The 21953-nt window shown below is 44.7% G+C and overlaps 1 protein-coding gene across 2 annotated transcripts in view; it reads left to right on the top strand.

The window, feature by feature from the left end:
* GRK3 (G protein-coupled receptor kinase 3) overlaps window positions 1-21953 on the top strand; it is a 73050-nt gene that overhangs the window by 9776 nt on the left and 41321 nt on the right. For both annotated transcript variants that reach the window (XM_074921530.1, XM_074921529.1), the window contains exon 2: window positions 7551-7627. In XM_074921530.1, the coding sequence (XP_074777631.1) occupies window positions 7551-7627 (77 nt within the window). The remainder of the gene's footprint in view (window positions 1-7550; window positions 7628-21953) is intronic.

The following is a 21953-nucleotide window of genomic DNA, read 5'->3' as shown; positions in this document are numbered from 1 at the left end:
ACTTTTAAAGAACGTTCTAAACATTTTATAGATAAGGAAAGATTAAAAAAAACCCAACAAAACCCTGGCATGTCTTCAGTAGTTTGGTATTTGTTTTAAAAAAAAAAATTGTGATTGACAAATTACTTAACTGCAGTAGGAGCAAGGAGATGTGATTTTGCTCCCTTTTCTCTTTCTTGTAATTTCTCATTACAGCAGCGTTCTGGTGGAAGGGCAAGTCCTTGACATTACAATTCAGTCTGATTATTCCTGAAAAATTCATGTACTTAGAACCTTTTATATTAGTTTCAGATTTCAGCGATGATAATGCAAATGATCCTCAAGGAACATGAGGATAGCGCGTATTTTGACACCGTAGCTACATAGCTATTGCTTTTGGCTCCCTTGTTGTAAACTTTCTCCATTAACATAATTTGCATAAGTGAATCTGCTTCGTCTCCTGGATGAGATGCACGCGCCAGAGGGGGGTGTGGGAAAGTGTTGCTGAGCTTTAATCCCTTCCATCGCAAGCAGGGTTCTTGGGTGGAATATGCTGTTAATCATCCTTGACAATTATAAGAGCATTAGTTCACTGCAGCGAGATGACTTGGCAGTGGGCTTAGCATAAACTTTAGAGGGTGTGCAGGGGCAGAAAACAGGACAGGAGTGGGTGAACCGGGACAGGGAGGGGCAGGGCCCTGCTCGTGCCCTGTGACCAGGAGCCGTTCCGCGGGCGCGTGGGGACGGGCCGTGCTGCTGGGAGAGGGGAAGGTTTGGGTTCACCCATCGCTGCTTCAGCTGTCGGGCTGAGACCGGGACTCAAACGAGCACGTGGGCTAATTAACGCAGCACCAATGATCGCTTTTATTTCTCTGTTAAATGATGAAGTCAGTTGGATATTGCGTTACTGCCGGGGGTATTCGAGTGGTATTACAGGATGCTCAAAAGTAAAAGAATAAAAGGAACATTTTTTTTTTTTTTCCATGTTATTTCGTTGTTGCCCAGAAATATTCTTTCACAGTCTTCTAACAGTTTGTTTCCCCTTCAGATATGGAATTTTACAAGTAATAGATAAGTGCATCAGATGAGGTGGTCTAATGGTCCCCATTAATTGCTCAAACAAAAGTTGTCATGTGTCAAGTACCTTTTACAGCATCTGAGAACAGAAGTATTAACTTCTGCTGAACTTCGAACCGGGTACAGGTCTTGAGAGGAAACAAAATGAAACAAGTGGAATGGTTTGTGATATGTTCGCTCTTTTTTTACCTCTAATATGGGAGGGAAGCTAATTCTTTTTTATTGTTCGCATCAAGTGCCTGCCCTTCGCTTTCACCCCTGAAGTGGAGCATTAAGCTGACCCGGGGGCTGTGATCTGGTGACTCATTGTGGTTTACAGCCTCGTTCAAGGGGAGTTTTCTGTTCAGCTGGAGAGGTACTTCATGCCAGTGATGAACGTATTATAAGAAAATAATAGCATCGTTACTAATCACTCACACAGATTTACTCTATGTTGAGATGTTTCTTTCCTTTGCCCTGTTGTCTTCTGTTATGTGACTTGTTTTCTTTCTTACTCCGCAAAACCTCAGTAAAAATACTGCTCAGGAGAAACTGTATTACTAATGGTGCATTGGTAGTATTATACTTCAGACTTTCCGATTTTTTTTCTCAGTTGAAACTGGGTCTAAGCAGATTTAGCTCTTTTCTGACTGCAGCAAGCTCAGGTCTTTTTTGGCTTTGTGAGACCTCCCGGTGTGTGCGGGCTGGTGTGTTTGTGCAGAATGAGAAGACGAAGAAGAAAGAGATGAAAGCTGGATGGGCTGAGGGGACAGGATAGATGTGGTGTGGAAAGCAAGGTGAGAACAGGATGAGGGAGCGATCTGAAAAAGGGAAACGGGGAATGATAACAAGAAGGAAAAGGACAAAGCAGACAGGAGTAAATGGAAGGTGATTGGTGTGGAAACGGGATGCTCGGAGTGCAGAGAGCAGGAAGGCAGCGAGGGGCAGTGCGAAGGGCTGGCGCTCAAAGGCAGTGGTAATTCAATTGCTGAATATCTGGCATTTTCTTGAAATAACTGTTAGCATTTGAGTAGTTTTTGGACGTGCCAGGAGCCATCGGGAGCTTAATGTGCTGGGTACAGGATGCACACATGGCAGAAGGATGATACCTGCCCTGACAACAAAGAGGGGTCAGAAAAGAAATACAGCTTTATCTTGCAGACTGGGGATCTGAGGCGGAGAATGGCTGTGACTTGCCCGAGATGATACAGGAAATGTTGGTAGAGTTAAATACTGAACTCAGCTCTCTTCAAACCAGTCTCTGTGAAGCTGCCATTTCATTTTGGTTTTGTTTTTCTGTTCTCCTTTTTCTGTTTCGGCTTAAAGATGAATATATTAGTGAGTGTAACTGCGCATTTTTAATGTAGCGATGATTCTTTAATGCTTGCAATAAGGCCAAACTTTTTTGTGCATCTATACAATGAATAATATCTCCCAAAGCTGAACTCTTATTGATTTATGAAAAAAACTAATGCGCTTTTATGATAAATAATTAAAAGCTCCTTTAAGGTACGGTAGTAAGAAGGCCAATAGTAAGTAGCTTCTTGTTCTAGTTCCAGTAGTAAGAGTATGTATACATATACACACCATCGCATCTTCCTTTACCCTTACCCTTTCCCTTTCCTGGGTGCGAGATGCTTTCAGAACAACTCCTGCATAATTTAGTATAACAAACCCGTGGGGACAGAATCCATGCATCTTAGAAATTAATAGCAGAACTTTTAGCAGATGTCAAAAAGAACACTGTTTATTTTATTCTGCTCCGTAACTTGTAGTTTCTGTGTGTGCCCGTGTCCGTTGTGGTCGTGTTCCCGGCTGCCTGTTCTGGCGGGCTGTTCTCGGGCTGTCTGGCTGCAGATACAGTCGTACACCAGCAGGTTTGTTTTATTTCGGCTGGGTACGCTTATCCTTAGAGTCACAGAATATTACGGCTATGTTGAGGGCGGGGGGGAACAGCAGGAGTAACTATTGCTGTCGTCACTGGCGTGCGGTTCTGGCCTCAGCCAGGGACAGACTCTGCGCTGAGCTCCCTGTCTCAGGGACCTCCTGGTTTGGTGCTCCTGGCGTAGCTCACCCAGGAGGGAGGATTGTGGATGAGTGGTGCTCTTGCCATACGCACCTTTTCTGTCTTAAAAAGAACATAACGTGTTTCTTTCCTAGTTTTTGCAGAAGATGTGCTTTCTGGTGGGCAATTCCCACCTTGCACGGCGCCGTCCTGTCAGACCGCGTGCCCCACGCCCGCTCGGGGACAGCGAGAGCTGTTCAAGTACAGAATGTATTTTAACCTTGGAGGTTCCTTTTCAGTGGATTTCTTTGATCAAGTCTGAAAGACTGGGATGCTGGCTATAGTAACTAGAGCTTCAAGATGCAGCTTGCAGCTCCTTTCAAGAGATTCTTCAGCTCCCACTTGTCATAACCACCTTTCTGGGGGAGGTGGAGGAGCTGACCAGGTTAGAGCGACCTGTGCTGTTCCCGGTTTGTAGTTTGATGACGAAGCAGATAGCCATCTTTCCGCCTGCTTCTGGGCTCGCAGCGTGCTCCGAGCTGCTTCGCCAGCCTGGTGGTTTTGTTCAGCTCTTTCTTTAAGGGCAGTTTCTCCCATGGGGCTGCCAGAGAAGAGCCTGCTGAGCACCCACGGCCGTGCTGCAGCACCCTGCCTCCCACAGCCCCCAGCAGCACCTGGGCTGGTTCCGTTTGTGTTGCTGGGGGTCGAGGTGCTCGTTGTATTTGCAATAAAATCTCTCCCCAAACTTCTTTATCGTGTCGCCGCTTTGGTAGCTCTCTCTGAGCCTGGCACAGGTGCTGCCTTGCCCCTGACTGTGGGGCTGCACCGTGTTCCTGGGGACCAGGAGAAGTTGGTCCCAGTTAAACCAGCAAAGAGTCCAAGTGGCATCTCTCACGAAATTTTAAGCTCGACTTTTGATTTTTTTTCCCTAAATATACTTGTCCTGTTATTTCGGTTGACTTGTGATACGCGGACAGCAAACTGAGCGTTTCTGAAATTTTTGTTGTTTGCTATTTTCTTCCTCTCTGAAATAAGAAATATATGGATAAAAGGGTTTGCTCCAGTACAGTCGGATATGCTTTTGTTTCTGAAGTCTCCCTGGATTTCATTTTTAGCCAGCTTTTGTTTCTGCTTATTTTGAGTGTTGCTATTAAGGTAGATCATGCTGTGAACCGAGATGAACTTATGCAAAAAGTCCACTTCTCACATTAGTGCGTTATTTGCGCTGAAAGCATATTTGGATACGGAAAGCTTTTTAGAAATGGCTGCTTTTCTGTGAAATGCAGCTTTTAATCCCAGATTGTTTATGTGTAGGGCGACTAATGATTCAATGTGCAAAGGCAGAGAGGGAACCTTCCTTCCTGTTTGTGGAATGTACTAGGCTCCATTTTAAAATTTTCCATCCTTCTGGAGGATATATGGACTCTGTGTTGTTTCTTTTGAACTCAGTAGGATTTTTACTTTTAACTTACATGTGAGAATTAGAAGGTGATTATTCTCGGTAGTCGTAATCCATTCCGTGTAATTTATTCCTACTTTTACACATGCATAGGGAGAAATGATTTTGAAGAGGTGAAAGTCTGTTGTTTAGAAGCTGGAATGCAGTGTGGGCTCCTGTAGCCTGTGATCATTTTACAGATTTGTTCAGATTCTGTAGCTGCAAAAACGTTTTGTTCCTTTGACATGTTACCCATCAGACCAGAAGTACTGGATGTCAAGGGAGAGGAGGAGAAGGGCTGGAGAGATTTGTTCGTTACACAACCGGAGTGTTTTCCTGGACCCTTCAGTCATACGTTAAATTTTTCATTATCTTCTCCCGTTGTCTAGACTAAGATATGTTTATGTAATTTCTTGCAGTGCGCTTGTTTGAGCAGAGGAAGGCTTTCTTGATGTCATTATTATTGAAGAGGCTTATTATGTTACTAATGGTCTGGCGATCAGTGGGAATGGGACTCTGCCGATGGGCCGCGCTGAGGGGTCAGCTGGGAGGCCGAGGAGGGGGCGGTTTGTGGCCCTCGGTGGGGCAAAGCGGGTTCGTCGTACGTGGTCCTGTAAGCGTGGGCTGATGAGGGACAGGCCTGCCTGGGGGAAGAGGCGTGCAGGGGAAGGAGCCCCCGGGCAGGGCGTGCTCACCAGTACGTGATGGCATCGGTACAACTGGAGCCATCAACGTGCTAACGTTTTATGGGTTTAAGAGAAGAATTAAGTTTTACGGTCACCACTTTAAGCCTGTTAAGCTAGGATGTGTATTTTTAAAAATCCACCCATAGAACAGGCGGCCAAACTTGGCAATTCCATCAGCTACGTGATAAATTTTATTTTACTACCTTGCTTTTCCCGAGCGCGGAACATGATCTCGATTTACTGCTTCCTCTACATTTGAGATCAGTATTTTGTTTAGATTGTTAAAATACACAGAGAGTAGACGTAGTTTTTAATGAACAAATAAGAAGACTAGCAAGTTCGTCACTGAATAATTTATAATCTCAAACCTGATTAACAACATTTAGCCCTCCCAGTTCTTGTTTAACTTGATGTGGTGGTTAGCCTCCGGAGTTCTCGCTTTGGATCACAGTGTTCATAGATCAGTGTTCCATGTGGGGCTTTGAGATACACATAAAAACTATTAATAGAACAGTTTCCTAGACTGGGGTTTAGGGCCTTCGAGCTAATTTCTTGGCTTTTATTATAGACTTTTTTCTGGTCAAGTCATTCAGACTTCAAACCTCAGGTTGTCATTTGAGGAGGAGCACAAATACTTTCCTCAGAGCTGATGGAAAGGATGTCTGTTGGTGTCTGGGGGTTTTCAGGAGCTCTGGTGACAGGGTCCTTGTAAGCACACGAGAGGGGATGGTCTCAGCCTTTGCAGGACGGTCTGAGGTCTTCAGCTTGTTTGGGCAGGGCTCTGGTGGCCCCAAACTGCTGAAGTACATGTTAATGAAGAGGCTTTAGGGGAAAAAATGGATGAGAAATAACCACAGAAATCTATTTTTTCTTCTCCACAAAAGGTTAAAATTTGTCTGTGAGAACTGACCTGTTAGTTTTTTCCTGACATGAAGTAGTTCAGAGTCCATGCTTTACAAGGATTAGGTGCTCAGTCTTCTGCAGAAATGTGAGTGATGTTTAACAATCTTGTTTAGGGCATGAGTACTTTATACAGGATATTTGTGGTTATTTTTATGAAAATAAATAGTACCTATGAAAATATCAATTTTAAAATTGGAAACAGAAAACGTCTAGTGGAATTTTGACTTAATGCTATGACAATGTAGTTGTTTTACCAAGGCACAGTACTGCTGGGCTGCATTGATTTTAAAATTTATGGACTTGTATTGTTGCCCATATGAAATTTTTATAGGCATTATATTAAAATGAATACTGAGGTTACTTGACAAATAAAGGAAATCTTTGTTAATGTGGTTTAAATGAGTGATTGTGACATTATAAATTAGGCAAAATAGATGTTAAGTGCACTGCAGCCAAGCGAGGGGCCTAATGGAGCTTATGTTGGCTCATTTTCTAAATGATATATGGCAGTTGCAGTGTTAACAGCCTGATATAGCTTTGATTGACTTGTACGTTTATTTTACATGGTGGCAGCTAAAACCTGATGTGAGAATGAAGAAACGAAGCCATGACCAGAATGTCCCCCGGGAAGTGCTGTGAGCCCAGGGCTCAGCTCACCCGGGGCAAGGCCAGGCCAGGCCTCCACCTGATGCTGCCTCGAGCTCCTGCCTGCGGTCTGGTCCCTCGGTTTTTGAGGGAGAACAGCCGGTGTTTGGGGCTCCAGCTCCTGGGGGCAGCCCCGTACTGCCCTTCCATTCAACCCACAAATACCCAACTGGGATAAAAACCCGGCTGGGCAGACCCAGGGGCAGCCTGGGTGCTCTCCTTTAAACGGTTGTGCTCCTGCTTCTGTAGTGGCACACAGCAAAGGGAACCATGTGCAATCACCGGTGGCTTTTTTTTCCCAATTTATGCTCAGTTGCAGCATTTTCAGACTTCATTAGATAAGTATAGATTCTTGAAGGGGAATTCTAGCAACACCACGCTGTGTGGTGTAGGCTATTGATATGTGAAGCTTGAAATGTAAAAGCTGTGTCTCTTCTATGCTGAGTAAGTACTAATACTGCTAATATTCTACACTGGATAGGATTAATATTTACAGTGGGGAAAGTGATTTTTCTTGTGTACCTCAAACTCTTGAGAACCTTTAAAAAAAAAACCCTTAAAAATCACAGGATTGAGACTGTGAGGCTGATTTTAGGCTAGTAAAGTGCTGACTGGAAGAGTATTCATAGGTGAAGACTGAATTTTCATAAAATAATTTGCTGCGAGTTGAGGCGATAGATGGGCAGCGGTGTCTCATTTTGCTTCAGTCCCTTACACTGATGTTTCATCTGAGTGATCGTTTTCTCCAAAATATGTTAATAAAGGTCATGTTTAAAATAAGCAAATTCAAGTAACTCTTCTTTTTTTTTTTTTTTTCTTTCCTCTTATTTTCTTTCAGTATCCGCAGTGTTATGCAGAAATACCTTGAGGAAAGGGGTGAATTAACCTTCGACAAGATCTTTCATCAGAGAATTGGTAAGTCATGTTTCAGTAAAATGTTACTCGTGTAAATATCTTTTAAGATTGGCTTGCCTGCCACTTCTCTGTAATGACTGCTGAAAAATCAGTGTTGTAGGTGGTCTGAAGAACGCTGGAATATGGACAGGACTTAGTAAAACAAAGGTCTTCAGTAAAATGAAATGTTGTGAAAGGGAAGAAGATGAAGCAAGGCAATCTGTCAACTTCATGTTCTGGAAAACTACTGGGAAAATAATTAAATTACTTGGAAACATCGAGGAGAAAATTATATTACTTGGTATGGGCTTGTCAACAATATAATGTGTCACATCAGTTAAACTTTTTTTTTTTCTCTGCAGGGGTAATAAGCCCTGTTGATAAGGGAGCAGTAGTAGAACAGATACCATACGTGTTGTCTTGACTCTCTGACATCATGTTCTTGCTAGCAACGCAGGGAGAGGTGGCCTGGGTGAAACTGCTGCGTGGAGGGGGCGAAACTGTTGGGAAAATTGACTTGAGGAACAGTTAATCAGTGCTTCCGTGTGAACGTGGAGGGATGTATCCAGGGAGTTTGCACAAGAGCGTCAGAGATCAGTTACCATGCAGCGTTGTAGTTAACAGTCTGAATGCTGGGATGAAGAACCTCTGTATTCTGCCTGTGTGCTGAGAAAGGCTCTACCCACACTGAGGACAAGGACAGAATTACAAAAGATCTCCATAAACTAGAGGAGGGGGAAAAAAGCAGTGCTTCTCGGTCCAAACAAGCACCGTCCTCTATGCCTGTGCTGAAGTAATGACACAAATACAGGGTAGAGAACCACGGGTCAGGTAGACGTTTTCAATTGACTTGGCCGTTACAGTGAGCTGTAGTTGTATTGTCTCAGCTAGATCACACGACTAAATATAAAATCAGGATTGTAGCCAGTGAGGCATGTGAAGCAATCCTCTTCTGGCAGGATATTGTGTCCATCCTGACGCTGGAGTACAAAATATACATGGACCTGCTGGAAAGAGTTCAGGAAAGAGCAGTGGGAATGAGCAGATCTTACTTAGCAGTCTGCTAAATGTGACCTACGGGGAAGTATTGAAATAGGGTGTTATGTAGGCTATGAAACAGAGAAGTGAGGTTGAACGATCTCCAAAACCAGAAAAAGCTGTTGCAGAAATGGTGAGGTTAGTCAATTTTCCAGAGGCTTAACATGTGAATTAAAAAAAATCTAGATATGAATAAAACCATTTTAGTAGTAGGATGGGTCATAAAGCAGGGGAATGGATTTCATGAGGATCTTGTGAAATCTTTGTCCATTAGATTTGAGGACTGGGTTGGCGTACGTCTCTTAGGATAGTACAGCTGCTCTTGTCTTGCAAAATGGGGACAAAGCCTTAAAATGGGCTGGGAAGACTTGAGGAGATCAGTGGATCTATTCCTGTCTGAAATATGCCCAGACTGGCATTACCAGTGGAAGCAAACGCCCCAAACCCTGCTGTGCCTTGTTTCCCAGGGCAGGTGGGGCAGTGGGGGCATCTCAGGGCTGATCCCCTTCCTGGCTGGAGCAGGAGCGTCCAGCCTTCCTGGTCTCCTGGAAATGTGCGGCTCGGTACGTAGGAGAATATTCTGGAGTGGGAGTTTTAAATATCGCCAGATTAAAATAAATAGTACTCTTGTATCACAGATTGTCATTAAAGGATTTCGCAGCTTTGTGCAAAGAGGCTTGTGGACCCACCGGTCTGAAGTATGTGTTCACAGAAGTCTCGGGGAGCTTTCCATTGTATTACAGTAACTGAAATGGAGTCTGTACCTTCATGCATAAAAACTGGCTTTTTATTCTGGCCAAAAATATTCTGCTGTAAATGCACAGATACCTTGTTTGCTTGTACTGACATCTCTCAGTACGTGCTTCGCTTTAGATGGCTGTGCTGAATCATTAATACCTTGCTGTAGCATGGCACTTGCAAAATACGTGGAATTTTAAGCAGCCAAATACAGGCTGAGTTTAACTGTGTGATTCTGTTTGGTGGCAATGAAATGAAGAAGTCTGTCTTTTTTTTTTTTTTTTTCTCCCCATCCGTTTAAAAAAAAAAAAAAGTAGTCAAACAGAACAGCTTGTATGTAATGGATGTTTCTATTTATGTAATTGAATAGTTTTCATTAATAGCTGGTTCCACAGAACAGTGAACAGTGTTGCAGCTATTGATCGGCTACAGCAATTACAGTTGGGTAACTGCAACCTTGGAAGGATTATGTCGTTCTTTTTTTCCCCATGTTGGTAGCCGTCAAACCTGGAGTTTTAGAGTTTTAGAGCCCAGAGTTTCATAAACGTGATTAGTTTCCCACCCAGGTTTGGCGACGCATCGTTCACAGTGGTGCAGGGAGGTTTTCTCTCCCTCTCCCCTTGGTGCAGTCATAGCAGTGCTTGCCCTCGGGTACCAGGGAACGAGGAGGGCCTCTCTGACCACTTCGCTGGAGTTTCAGTTACTTCTGAAGCTGTTTTCTTCTGAAGAAGGATTTAGAATGGAAGAAACAAACAAACAAAAAAGATAAAACATGACTGTTTTTAACAGAAGACTTTGCATTGCACTGGAAAATACTGTATTTCCTTACTGTGGTTGCTCATTTAAATTTTATCGCGTTTTCTAGCTTGTTCTTTGCCATTAAATTAGTTCTGTTTCCAGACATTAGCATAATTGCTTGTGGTAAAGTACCTTCAATTTTAGGCAAGCGTTATGCAGAAGGCTGTGAAAATAAATACGGTGAGGTAATTAAAAGTCTAATCACCTTTTTACTCCTGTTGTTACGGCTTTGCATGGCGGGGGTGTGGAGCGACCGCTGCCCGGGCGGGATCTGGGTGTGCAGATCTGGGAGGCAGCTCCTGCTCAGGGGGTTTCAGTCAACCCGAGTCGAACGAGTCTCTGTTCATGAGCTGTAATTCTGCTGGTTCATCTCCTTGCTGCTGGCTCTTCTTGTGCCTTTATTTTCTCAGTTTCAGAGCCGTCTAGTATACAGTGCGTTATCTCTATGTACTAATTGTAAAACTTCAGCAAGTTACCTATTTTTTCCTTTGGCAAGTGATGTAGGTGAGAACTACTAAGCTTCTTTTTTCCAAACCACAGTTCTTTCTTACAGTTCCAGGTCTTTTTTTCTGTTTTTCAGTATCCTCCTTTCAAGGAAAAACCAGGGATTGATCAGTTGTCTGATACAAGTCTTTCTGATGTCCTATATGGAGTCGTTCCAGATGGATGTTTTCCTATGAGTATGTCTAATTACAGTGCTGGTCTTATCAGCTAAAAGAGTTTATCCTTAATGAGCTCTTAAGCTCATTGAGTTTTAGGATTAGTGCTTTCCATGGCCCACTGTAAAAGATTGGCCCAAATTCCCTCCCTGCCACCTCTCCCAGGTGTGCAACCGCAGGGAATCGCACGGGCAGGTTGGGCTTGGAAACCAAAACCTTTGCTCTGCCCTTTAGAGCAGGAAACTCCGTCAGTGAGCGGCGTGGCAGTAACCCTTCTGGGGATGAAAGTGGTCTGGAGGCTTCATAAGATTTGCATAAACAAGTGTCTGTCCTCTATTTACATCTTCTTCTTCATGAAGGCAGATAGGTCGCTCTCATCTCTTGAAGACAGCACGACTGTTTGCAGGAGAGGTGATGCTCCAGAATGATCCTGAACTCTCTAAGAATCGCCTAATGAGTCAGAGGACATGAGGATAATAGAGACACCCAGAAAAATGCTCTGGCAGTGCATAACGGCCCAGCAGCCGGCAGTTCCTGCAGAAGCTGCTTCCTCCACAGCAGAAGCTTCATGGGGAAGTACAGCGTGTCTCGAAGCGGAGTGCGTAACCACCTTTAGCTACTTTTCTTTTTTACCACATCCTGTTTGCTACAACACCAGATTATGCGTGTGCTTTAGAAAAAGAGACGTTTTCTGATCTCCTAATATCTCTAATTTACAGGTGGAATCCACTCTTGCTTCTCCGCTGCCTTAAAACTGCACGTGCAGTTCTCCTCGTGCTCCCTTGCGCTGCAGGGTGGGCATGTGTGTGAAAATGCTGCTTTTGGTTCTGAAATGAGCTGAGGTGCGTGGCTGCCGGGCGGATCGGGCTCTGCTGCAGCCAGCCCAACTGCCAAGTGTTAAAGGGAGTGATTTAGGTCATCCTGTTACCTTAGAACGGGATTATCATGGTTATTAAAGTTAAATGCTCTGCAGCAAACTTGTTGCCAGTTATAGTTCAGGGACTCTTATGTCTGACGCTGGACTTTCTGAGAAACTGCCTCAGTCTGGTAGGCAGTGAATAAAGTTGGCTTACAAATTCTGGGATGTGGAGGTAAAGCATCCTACAGCTTCAGGTCGAGTCTAAGGTTTGGCCTTGTGTTCTCAGGTGGCTGCTTGGAAGCTGGTGGGATGTGGTGGTTTGTCTGCACCCTTCCCAGTTTCTCATCTGTTGCACAGAGCTGTTGGGTTTGGGTCTTGGGGAAAGATGAGAACAGAACATATTTTAGCTGTTTCAGCAGCTGGTCATACTGCAATATAAGCTTTTCACCTTGCCTAGTAAGGAACTTGCATTTTTTGTTGCCCTCCTGAAGCTGGATCTAATTTCTGTTTTATTTTCTTGAAATATAACACCTGTAAAAAGAACGAATTAAAAAACCTTGTAGTTGATGTAATGAGTTACAAACGTGGTTTTTTTCCATATTTACCATCCACTTTTGTATAGTGAAGAATGATCTTTCTGGGGTGATTCATTTAACTGTCTTTTATATCCTCTTAAATCAGCAGGCTCCGAGTTGGAGGTCTTCCCAGCCAGGGTGAGCATTTTGCCATCTGTATCAGTGCTTCTTCCCACACACGCCTGTCTTGTGAGGGGCTCTCTCGCTTCTTATCTGCTCCCTTTATACAGCTACAGCTAAGTATAGCTGGTGTATATTCCAACAGCTTTTAGCTGAGTTTCCAGAGCAGATGAGCATTGGGTCTATTTTGTAGGTTGCCTGTGCAGAAGGAACTACAACTGTGGGGAGGGACTTTTCTGCCTGCCCTCTGCAGTTAGAGGGAAATGTGCTCCTGACCATTCTGGCTGCTGTTTCCTCCAGCTTTGTCTGTGACAACTTTCTGTTGAGAAAAAAAAACAAAACAAAAACACAAAAAAACCCAAACCCAACAAACTAGGGTGAGAACAGCTAAAGAGGTATTTTTTTAGGGCAGTGAATCATGCTTTCTGTTGCTTGTTTCTCTAGTTCTGGACCCATCATATTTCATTATTTCAGAATTTTGATGCTAATCATTAAATGGATCTTGAGTTAAAATCTGTTGAGAAAAACATTCTTGCTCTTCCTCTTTCTGCTGCCAGTGTGGTAGCACAGCGCACTGCGCTCCCTGAGATACCTAAAAATAACAGGCTGGGAAAAGTACCTCCCTAGAGCATTATTTAAGCTATTGTTTAATTTAAGCATAAGATCTATGTGCTGTTGGCATTCTGAACTAATTAACAGTCCTCTGAGGAAATAACAATGAAAGCAATAAAACTTGGTTGGAAGTAAAGAAGAGCACCTGGGTTTTTGGCTACCAAATGAGCAGGGGATGACAAAATTAGTAGATCTTGCTCCTAGTCATTTCTAGCTGCTCGTGTGACTCTGAAGAGGCAGCCTGTGCTGTTGGGGAGGGATGTCTGAGCAGAGGGGGGGTCATGCCAGCAGCATTTCTCTGCCTGTGGCCTGGCTGAGCTTTCGGGGGCACCAGGGCTGGGGGTGGCCCGTGGGGCTAGTGGCAGCTGGCAGCGCTGGCCCGGGCGTGCTGGGGAGCCCGTGTGCCCGAGTCCCCGCAGGGATGGATCACGGTGCCCCGTCCTTCCAGGGAGAGCTTGGTGGTGAGAGGAGGGGCTGCACAAAAACCTGTGCTAAAGTGTCTTTAAACACTGAGAGTATTTTTAGAGCCAAAGTCACCTTGGGGTGTTGTACATCAGCTACTGATCAAGGCCCGAATGATTCAGAGTGTCACTTCCTCCTTAGCAGCGTTCACGAGACTGGTATCACTGCGGTGATTTTACTCTGTTCTGGCGTATGGATGTTAAATAATGGGCAGCCATGGGGTAGGGAAAACAGTTACTTGCTTGGCAGGTTTTCTGTGAGAGCAAGGCTGTTTGTTCAAGTGCGTTTATTCTGGGGTTCCTTTTCTGACCCGGGGAAGACAGCCACCGTGCAGAAGTAGACACCATCAAAATCAGGAAGTAACTATATGAACAAAAAATAATATTTAAAAAAACCTGTTTGAAGACTGATCTTCTTCTTTCTCGTCTTACTTCTTATTTTCAAGTTTAGACTAAAACTTGGATTGTGGATCGTCTGCAGGAGGCCTTCGTGAAGCTGCTGAACCTTGCTTTCCTTGCAGGGTTTGTATGATCGGTTCAAAACAACATAAAAACCAAACCACAAGTAGATGTCGGAAACCGTGTGATTGTAAACTGAAACAGAAACTGTTAATGTAAGGCGTTTCACAGTGGAGCTGTTCCTTCACAGCAGTTCTCCCCTTGTACCAAACTAGGGTGTGGACAGTGAGAAAGAGAAAACGTGCTCAGAGCTGCCTTCCAACACTCGGGCTGGGTTGCTGTATGTGGTTCTTTTTCACCGAATTAATGTTAGGTTTAAGATCTAGCTTTTACGTCGTCATTTAAATGTTACTGGGAGCCACATTTCTTCCAATATACAGCTATTTTGTGGTAAAATAAAAGTGATACTTGCATGAATCGCATTGAAGATCATTTAGAGGGATGTTGATGAAGGTTCCTGCTGTAGATTTTATGTGCGTTTTACCTGCAGGCAGCTTTAAGGAGGTGCCTGTCTTGTGTGTCAGGGGCAAATAGTATCTGAAGACACTATAAAAAAATGTATGTATTCATTTTGGTTTTCCTTCTGATCATAAATAATTGAGCATTTCTCTGTTGGGATGCAGCCTGATACACTCCCATGCCTGCCTTTGTGGAGGGGCTGAAGATACTCGCTTGTGTGATTTCCCAGTGGTGTTGCAGAATAGGAAAAATATATATCCTAGCATCTGGAACTTCACATAATAAATGATGTACAGAGGCTGATGTATATTATCATCTATATCCAGTATAATTCATGGAAGATTTAAGTCATGGGGAAAAACAGTCCTTATCTCAGCAGAGCAGCGTAGTTACACAATTTTTGGGTTAGATTATCAAGAATTCCAGGCAGACTGGAAATCTTGAACTCCAGAAGTAGTGGTGTAGGAGAGAAGATGAGCAAGATAGGTAATGAATGTGACGTATGTAGAGCCAACAAATTACAGGTTGTTTGAATGAAATTTCACTTGGATGTTTCCCCGTCTAGGTTTTCAGCAAACATACCTGCCAGGCAGTCACGGTGACACACAGCCTGCCATCAGCTCTCTACGCTTCCCTGGTTTTTCCCCGGGAGGTGTGTACGTGAACCCCTTCCTTTGGGATCGTTGGGTCCCCGGGTGATGTGTTCAGTCACCCCACCCCTGCACACCTCCGGCCTTCCCTTGCAGCTCCCTCCGCAGGGCTCGGCCGGCGTGTGGCGGAGATGGCATCTGGGGGTGGAGGCGCGGCGAGGGGCGCCGCGGAGGAGGAGAGGGCAGCCGGCCTCGGGCTCTTTGTGGGGCTACTGGCGGGGGACAGTGGTGAGGGACAGCCATTTCCAGCACGCTGCTGGTGCTGCAGCTGGCCCGCAGCGGCCTCCAGAAGGTCTTCGTGCAGGTCCAGCCCGTGGGCAGAGCGTAGCTGGGCGCCAGGGCTAGGTCCTGCTGCGAGGAGAGCTGCCCGGTAGCCTTCGTGGCGTGCCAGCTGCCAGGGAGGGCTGGCAAAGGCCAGCTTGGAGAGCTTTGAGCTAAAATGTTATAAACCCATCCTGAATATAGTGCAAAGCGACTTCCATACCAAAGATAGTGTTCTCTGTCTGCTTGGGCTCGTTTGAGCTTTCTTAGCCCATTTCTGATGTTTATACTTGTGTATAAACAGGGGTGGTGTAGTCTTGATTTTCCCCCCTCCTCCCCCCAGCAATTTCTCAGTCAGTCCTAAACAGTTGCACTGCCATCGAGTTTTTATCAATTTCAAGACTTTGAAACAATTCACAGACCAATTAAGCCTCTGCACACCACTGTGAAATAGGTAAATATTCCATGTCTGTAACATGGCATAATACCAGCTTTAATGAGATTTACCTGCATAGCTCTGTGCTACTTATAAAGCAGATTCTCTGGTCCTGCCAGTGCTACTTATTCATCTCAGTGGGATAACTCATTAGTAACAGGAGAAAAGCTCAGAAACCAGGAGAAGGGTAAGTCGAATCTAAATTACTGAGTTGGTAAGTCTTCTGACTTTCAGTAGTGCTTTTAAGAGAGAGAGCAGTTAAGTCACAGAGCAGAGGAGCTGGGCAACGCCGGCCCTCGGTTATCTCTCGCATTCGTTTGCGAAGCAGAGAACAGACACGGATGTTTACTGAAAGCATTTCAAATGCTTTTAGTGTTCTATACCCATATCTGTCCTATAAAAGAATGATGCATAACACAACTTGCAAACCCCCCGGGGAAGGGTTTACAAGGTACTTGGTGCACCCTCAGGAGGTGAGTAACGTCCCCCGTCGGAGCTCCGAATCTTCAAACTCCGTAGGGGAACAGAGCAGTAACCTTATAGGGTAGTTCCTTCTCTCTTTCCTGGCCTCTTTCCACCGACAACATTATGTCCAGCCAGTGCCTCTATAATATTCTGCTCCCAAATGCGTGCGTGTCTGTGGTGGTTGGATAGGTAGGCTCAGGAATATGCAAACCAGTTTCTTAATGTTTCTAGATACTTCTGTCAATAACGTCTTTGATCAAAAGGGGAAAGAGTCTGAAGAGCAGTAGAACCATCTGTTTCTGAACCTCCAGCTCTCGGCAGCATTCTTCTTGGAGTGCACAGAATGAACCAGAGGAAGGCTTTAAAATTCATGTAGGAGAATCATCCGTGCTCTGTCATTGTTGTTTTAGTGGTTTTGCTGCTCTGTACCTAAGTGCTGTGTGTATTTACAAACTGAATACTACTGCTTTTGTGTTTTGATTCTAATCACAGTACAACAGTCGTCCTAGTTGCTGTTGCAGAACACTTTAAGATACTGAACAGTGCTTGCTAAGGTAAATCCTGGCGTCAGAGGCTTGACAGTGCCCTTCTGTTGTGAAATTATTCTGTGTCTTCATTAAATGGTGCCATCAGAATTAAAAAACCACAGATCTAGGTCCTCTCTAAGTAGAAATACACCTCCCAGTGTACTCTGTGCGTTTGTCACAGCGAGCAGTTCATAGCTTAGAGCATGTCGAAAGAAATCGCGTGCTTCCCAATAATAAAGGGATGTTGGCTTGCGATATGTAAGTAATTTTAAGAAGTCGCGGAATGGGAAAAAACTGATCAAGAAAATAACTGTCACGTCCTTCACAGGGACTGAATATTCTTGTGGCCTGGGAAAAGAACCTATAGAACACATAACAGGCAACCATCATGACATTCTTAAGCTGCTGATACTTGTTAACTTGCTAATAGCTTGTTAGTAGCTGCTAATACCACTTGCAGAAGTGGTGGGAGTTTCTTCTGTTTACAAGTGAAAAAAGAGCAAAACCTCAAGTGCTGTGTAGTTCTTGATGGGCTTTAGTGAGGGAATTTAATCTCACTCTTTGCAGTAACTGATTGATTGAAATGCTTCAATTCTGTCTTTAGTTGTCCTTTTAAAAGTTAGATTCTGTTTTTACGTACCTTTGTTTAGTGATATTAGTCTTCCATCTTTTAGAGGTACCTTTTCTTATGTACAACCCTCCTTTCTTTTGCCTTTGACGTGTTGAATGCCTTTGGTACTCGGCTTTACTCGACTGGAATTCTGCATGTTGAGGGAGACCAGAGTACGAAAGAGATGGTACTAAGTGTTTGGCTAAAAGTTTTCCCCATTCTTTTGTTTTTGTCGGTTTATCGCATGTTCAGCATTCAGAGGCTCATTCCATGAGGATATTAAGATGATACGTGGTGGGGGTTGTTTTTGAGGCAAAGATCCAGTGGCAGTTACAGTGACTGAAGCACAGACATCACTTTTTTTTTTTTTTTTAATGATTTACAGCTGCATGTTAAAAATAGAGCACATTCTTCTTTTCCTTAGAAATCCTTTTATCATTTGAATTGGTGTGCCACCACTTGACATCTTGACAGCTGCTGGTCCTACCCTTTGAAAGCGCTGAACTCCCGCCTGCTGTCAGAGGACATGGAAGGGTGTTTGCCGTGTGCCTTCTCGTTTGAAATGCAGACTCTGTAATCCACCTCGAGTATTTTGCTCCAAACTGCTCTTCTGGGACGGAAGCAGAATACTAATTGAAGGTTCTCAGTAAGTCAGTATATTCGCTGCTTCAGCTCCTCTACCCCGTCAGCCTGTGCTGGGGTTTGACGCAGAATCGGCGACGGCTCCTCCGTGGTGTGGGTGCAGGGGGGGCGCTGCAGCCCCTCTGCCCCCGTGGCTGCGGGACCTGGAGGCACCCACGGCTCCAGCATTTGGGAAACTGCCCCACCAAGTTTTACCGAGTGGTAGAGATTTCACTGGGTGAAAAGCTAATGGAAAATGTGCCTGGAAACGAGGATTTTCTTTGAAGACACTTCAAACCTTTTAGCCAAAGTTTATTTTCATATAATGATTTATAGATGTCATTAAACAAGCTACCTGGCAACTGGCAGACTAATTCTGAGCTCAGTTTGATGATGTTCTAGGGAAATGGTTCAGCGCTCCTCACCGTTGTATGCAAGTCCCGTCTTGTAAAATGTAATTTGTTCTTCTACCCTGCTTTTTATGCACAGAGATAGGTTTTAATTTGTCATGATGTATTATTTTTAATGAAAATTGAACGTACATTAGGCCCTATTAGTAAAAATAAATTAAGGACAAATAGCTCATAATTGGAAAGAGAAGTAGTGAAATCTGTGGTGCCTTCTGGGCTGTGAGGATTTTTGTGGCTTTGTACCTTGCCAAAGCTGTGATTCCTACGCAGATGAGTTTTCCCTGGTAGTAACAAGTCTCTTTGTTCCTGAACGAGGAAATCGGTGGTTCTCTCATCTCTGGAGCTTTTAGGTGGTCTTAATTATCCTGCGCTATGGCAACTGCGTGCGTGTACGTACAGAACAAGATTTTGAACTTGACTGGATATTCTGTAACAGCTGCAAGCTGGTTTGAATTATAATTTCCATGTGGTTTAACAGTAGACCCCTACCCCTAACTTCTTGTGTCCGAGACCCAGATCTGTTATTGGTACCGATGGGGGCTCGTTACATGGCTTGAGGCAAATAAAAGGGGATAAACCAGGAGATGGCACGTGGCGAGGGAGGGCGGTTTTCCAGCGGCAGAGCCAAGCGGGAGCCTCTGTTTCTGGTCCTGGCTCCCTGTTGCACGGAGGCTACAGCTGGGTAGAGCTCGGGGCTGTCACAGCAGGTCCGCGCCGTTTCCCTGGGGGCTGACAGAGCCTGGCCCCTGTGTCATGGTTAAAACAACCAGCAGCTGGGTTTAAACACTCGGTAGTTCCTCAGCGGTGTGCGAGCTGAGTGTTGCTGTCCCTGCGTTTGCTTTGCTGCAGCCGTTCTGCACTTTTCTGGGGCCGAGGTGTCTGTGGTCACACCACGTACAGGCACCCCCCTGGCCACACTCCTCTGACTTCTTATGCCTGAATTCAGCCAAGTAGGAAGGAGCAGCAGTGGTCTGGGAGGGACTGAGGACAGAGACCTTGGAGTGACCTCGATGAGGAAAAATCCTCGTGTTGCAGGGTCTGCAGAGCTCCAGCCCGGGCCGGGGAAGCTGGTGCTGGAGCTTTGTCTGCCTGGCAGCGGGAGCCGTTAGCGGCGGCCGACGGAGTCGAGCCTCTACTGATTCTGGTGCAGATGTCACTACTTATTTGTTTGTCATTATTCTGTATTTATACACAGCACGTTTAGTTAGGATTTGGAAGCAGCTTGATATTTTTGTTTTTCTAATTTGCTGTTTTGCCTACTAGAAAGAGTCTACATCAGCATTTTGGACCATGATCTGGTCTGCTGTAAATAGATGCAGCTTCCTTTCAATCAGTGACATTGTAAATACTTATATCAGGCCTAAACGTGTCTATTTTTAGCTCTGCTGTCTTACCTAGTCACTTCTGTTTGTTTTAATAAGGTTTTTATTTACTCCTGTTAAAAGGGTATTTGAATCAGATACTAATAAAATTCCGGTCAGATAAGTAGTTTTCTCCAAGGTTTGTTTTATTATGGAGTTCCTAATTAATTTTTTTTATTTTATTATTCCGTGTTCTCAGTTAATTGACGTTCTCGTGAAGGCCAAGATAAGGCGTTACGAATGCAGAGGTGACCTTTGGATGGTAGGAGAAGGCAGGAGGCCAGCACTCGCCCCTCTGCCTGCCCAGACCTGCTGATGGGGCAACTCATCCTGCTTTTAATAACAGTAGTAGCAGGGCAGGGAAATTGCAAGTGACTGTAAAATGAGAAGGCAGCTTTAATCCCTGCAAGTGGACAGGGCAACATTTCTTCGTTAAAACTGTGAGAGAGGGGTTCTACACTGCAGGTTTTACTTTTTTTTTTTTAAAAAAAAAAAAAGGCTCTGCTAACAAAGAGGTGGCTTTTAAACACGCCGTGTCTTGGCAGAGCAGAGCCTGGTTCCATCGGTCTCGCTCGCGCTGTGCGATCCCTTGCTGGAGGCTGTTTTGGGAGGACTTCAGGTGGAGCCTTGCTTGTGCCAGGGTGGATGCAGCTCCTGGGCTTGCATCAAACCAGGGCGACTGCAGAGGCGTGAATTGAAAATTTCCTAGATGGAGTGTGTTAAATGGATAAACGTCCCAGCCCGGCATCGCCTGGGAAGAGCTGGGGGCTCGCGGGGGACGGGCACCTGGCCGTGGCTCCCCGCCAGCCTTTTGGTAGGAGAAGGGTGGTGTGGGCAGCATGGAAACCCTGCTCGGAAGGGAGAAGTCGTGCGGAAGGCTGCTTGGGGCAACAAAACGGTAAAATCCATAATCAGCTCATAGACGTGGTGTCTGTGGCCAGGCCGGGTTTGGCAGGAGCTGGTCCCCAGCTGCCTTTCTGGGCTCTGCCCGAGCCAGGCTGTAAGGAGTGCTGGCCTCAGGAGGTAACTGCCAGGCCTTCACTCGGGGAGGTGTGGGGGGGTGCCGTTGGCTTAAGAGTCGGGATTTCCTGCAAAATTTCCAAAATCCTGTTAGAAAAACGTAATTATTTGAAATAAACATTGAAGTAAAAATGATGTCCTTTTCTAAAAGAGATGTACTGATGGGATTCCGTTCCTTGTCCCCTCCAAGCCTGTGAACAGACTTTGTCGGGTTGAGGATGAGCTCTGGGAATGGCCCGGCTGCTCTCCACATCTCCCCCTCCGTACCCCACTGCATCCCGACCACGCTGCAAGCCTCAAGGGTCATCTTCATCCCTCCTTGAAAGACATTTTGTCTTGGTAATTAGAGTTAGTGCAATTAATGGCATTTGGCAAACTCAGCTGTACAGGATTGTCCATAAAAAGATAATGGGAAAAAATTATTGTCCGGAGACCGGGAAAGCAGCAGCTTGGAGCTGGGTGCTGTCTCGTGCTCGTGTGTGCATGTTCCTGATAGCATCCATCACTTTGCTGTTACCAGAAAAAGCTTTTAAAAAATATTTTTCTTTCCCCTTAACAACTAGTGATCTGGTTGTTGCAGAAATTATATAGTCTAGAAGAAGGAATCTTTAAAGCAAAAGCTGTCAGCATCTTTATTTCATAAATAATTGCTGGTTCCTTTTATCTGTTATTTAATGCTATCATTTTTTTAATTCCTGCTTTCTGTTCTTGGTCTTATTTTTCTGTGTGTAGTTAACTGTGCTTATTGTGCTTTCCGTCAGCTCTCCCTGAACTTCTTAAAACTACTGTCACTTATTCAGTGCTGCATCTGTCAATTAGTTTTGCTATTATCTGAGAGTTACAGTCTCTGGCTAGTAATTTTTCACTCAATCTAAGAACATCAGTAAAAGAGGAGATTTCCTTTATGCTACAGTGGAAGCACATGGATACAACGGGAGGTCGAAACAGAAACGCTTCCAGGGTGGAGAACATGAAGCTCTAATCGGATTTGTTTGAGTTTGGGGCAGTGGAAAGATTTCCAGTGTGCTGATACCTGGGGATGCGGATTGCACGGTCAGACAAGCTGCAAACCCGAGTCGAGGAGGGAGGCGTCTGTGTGCATTTGTGCTTTAAAAGAGCGAATGGTTCATGGCCAATCATTCAAAAAAAAAAAATTAAAAAATCAGGGAATAGCACTTTTAAATGAAGAATTTACCCACAAAATCTTC

The sequence above is a fragment of the Athene noctua genome, chromosome 17 (assembly GCF_965140245.1).
Source record: "Athene noctua chromosome 17, bAthNoc1.hap1.1, whole genome shotgun sequence".
In the NCBI taxonomy this organism is placed as follows: Eukaryota; Metazoa; Chordata; class Aves; order Strigiformes; family Strigidae; genus Athene; species Athene noctua.
The sequence above is the reverse complement of the archived record's forward strand: the minus strand, read 5'-3'. Positions and strand labels throughout refer to the sequence as shown.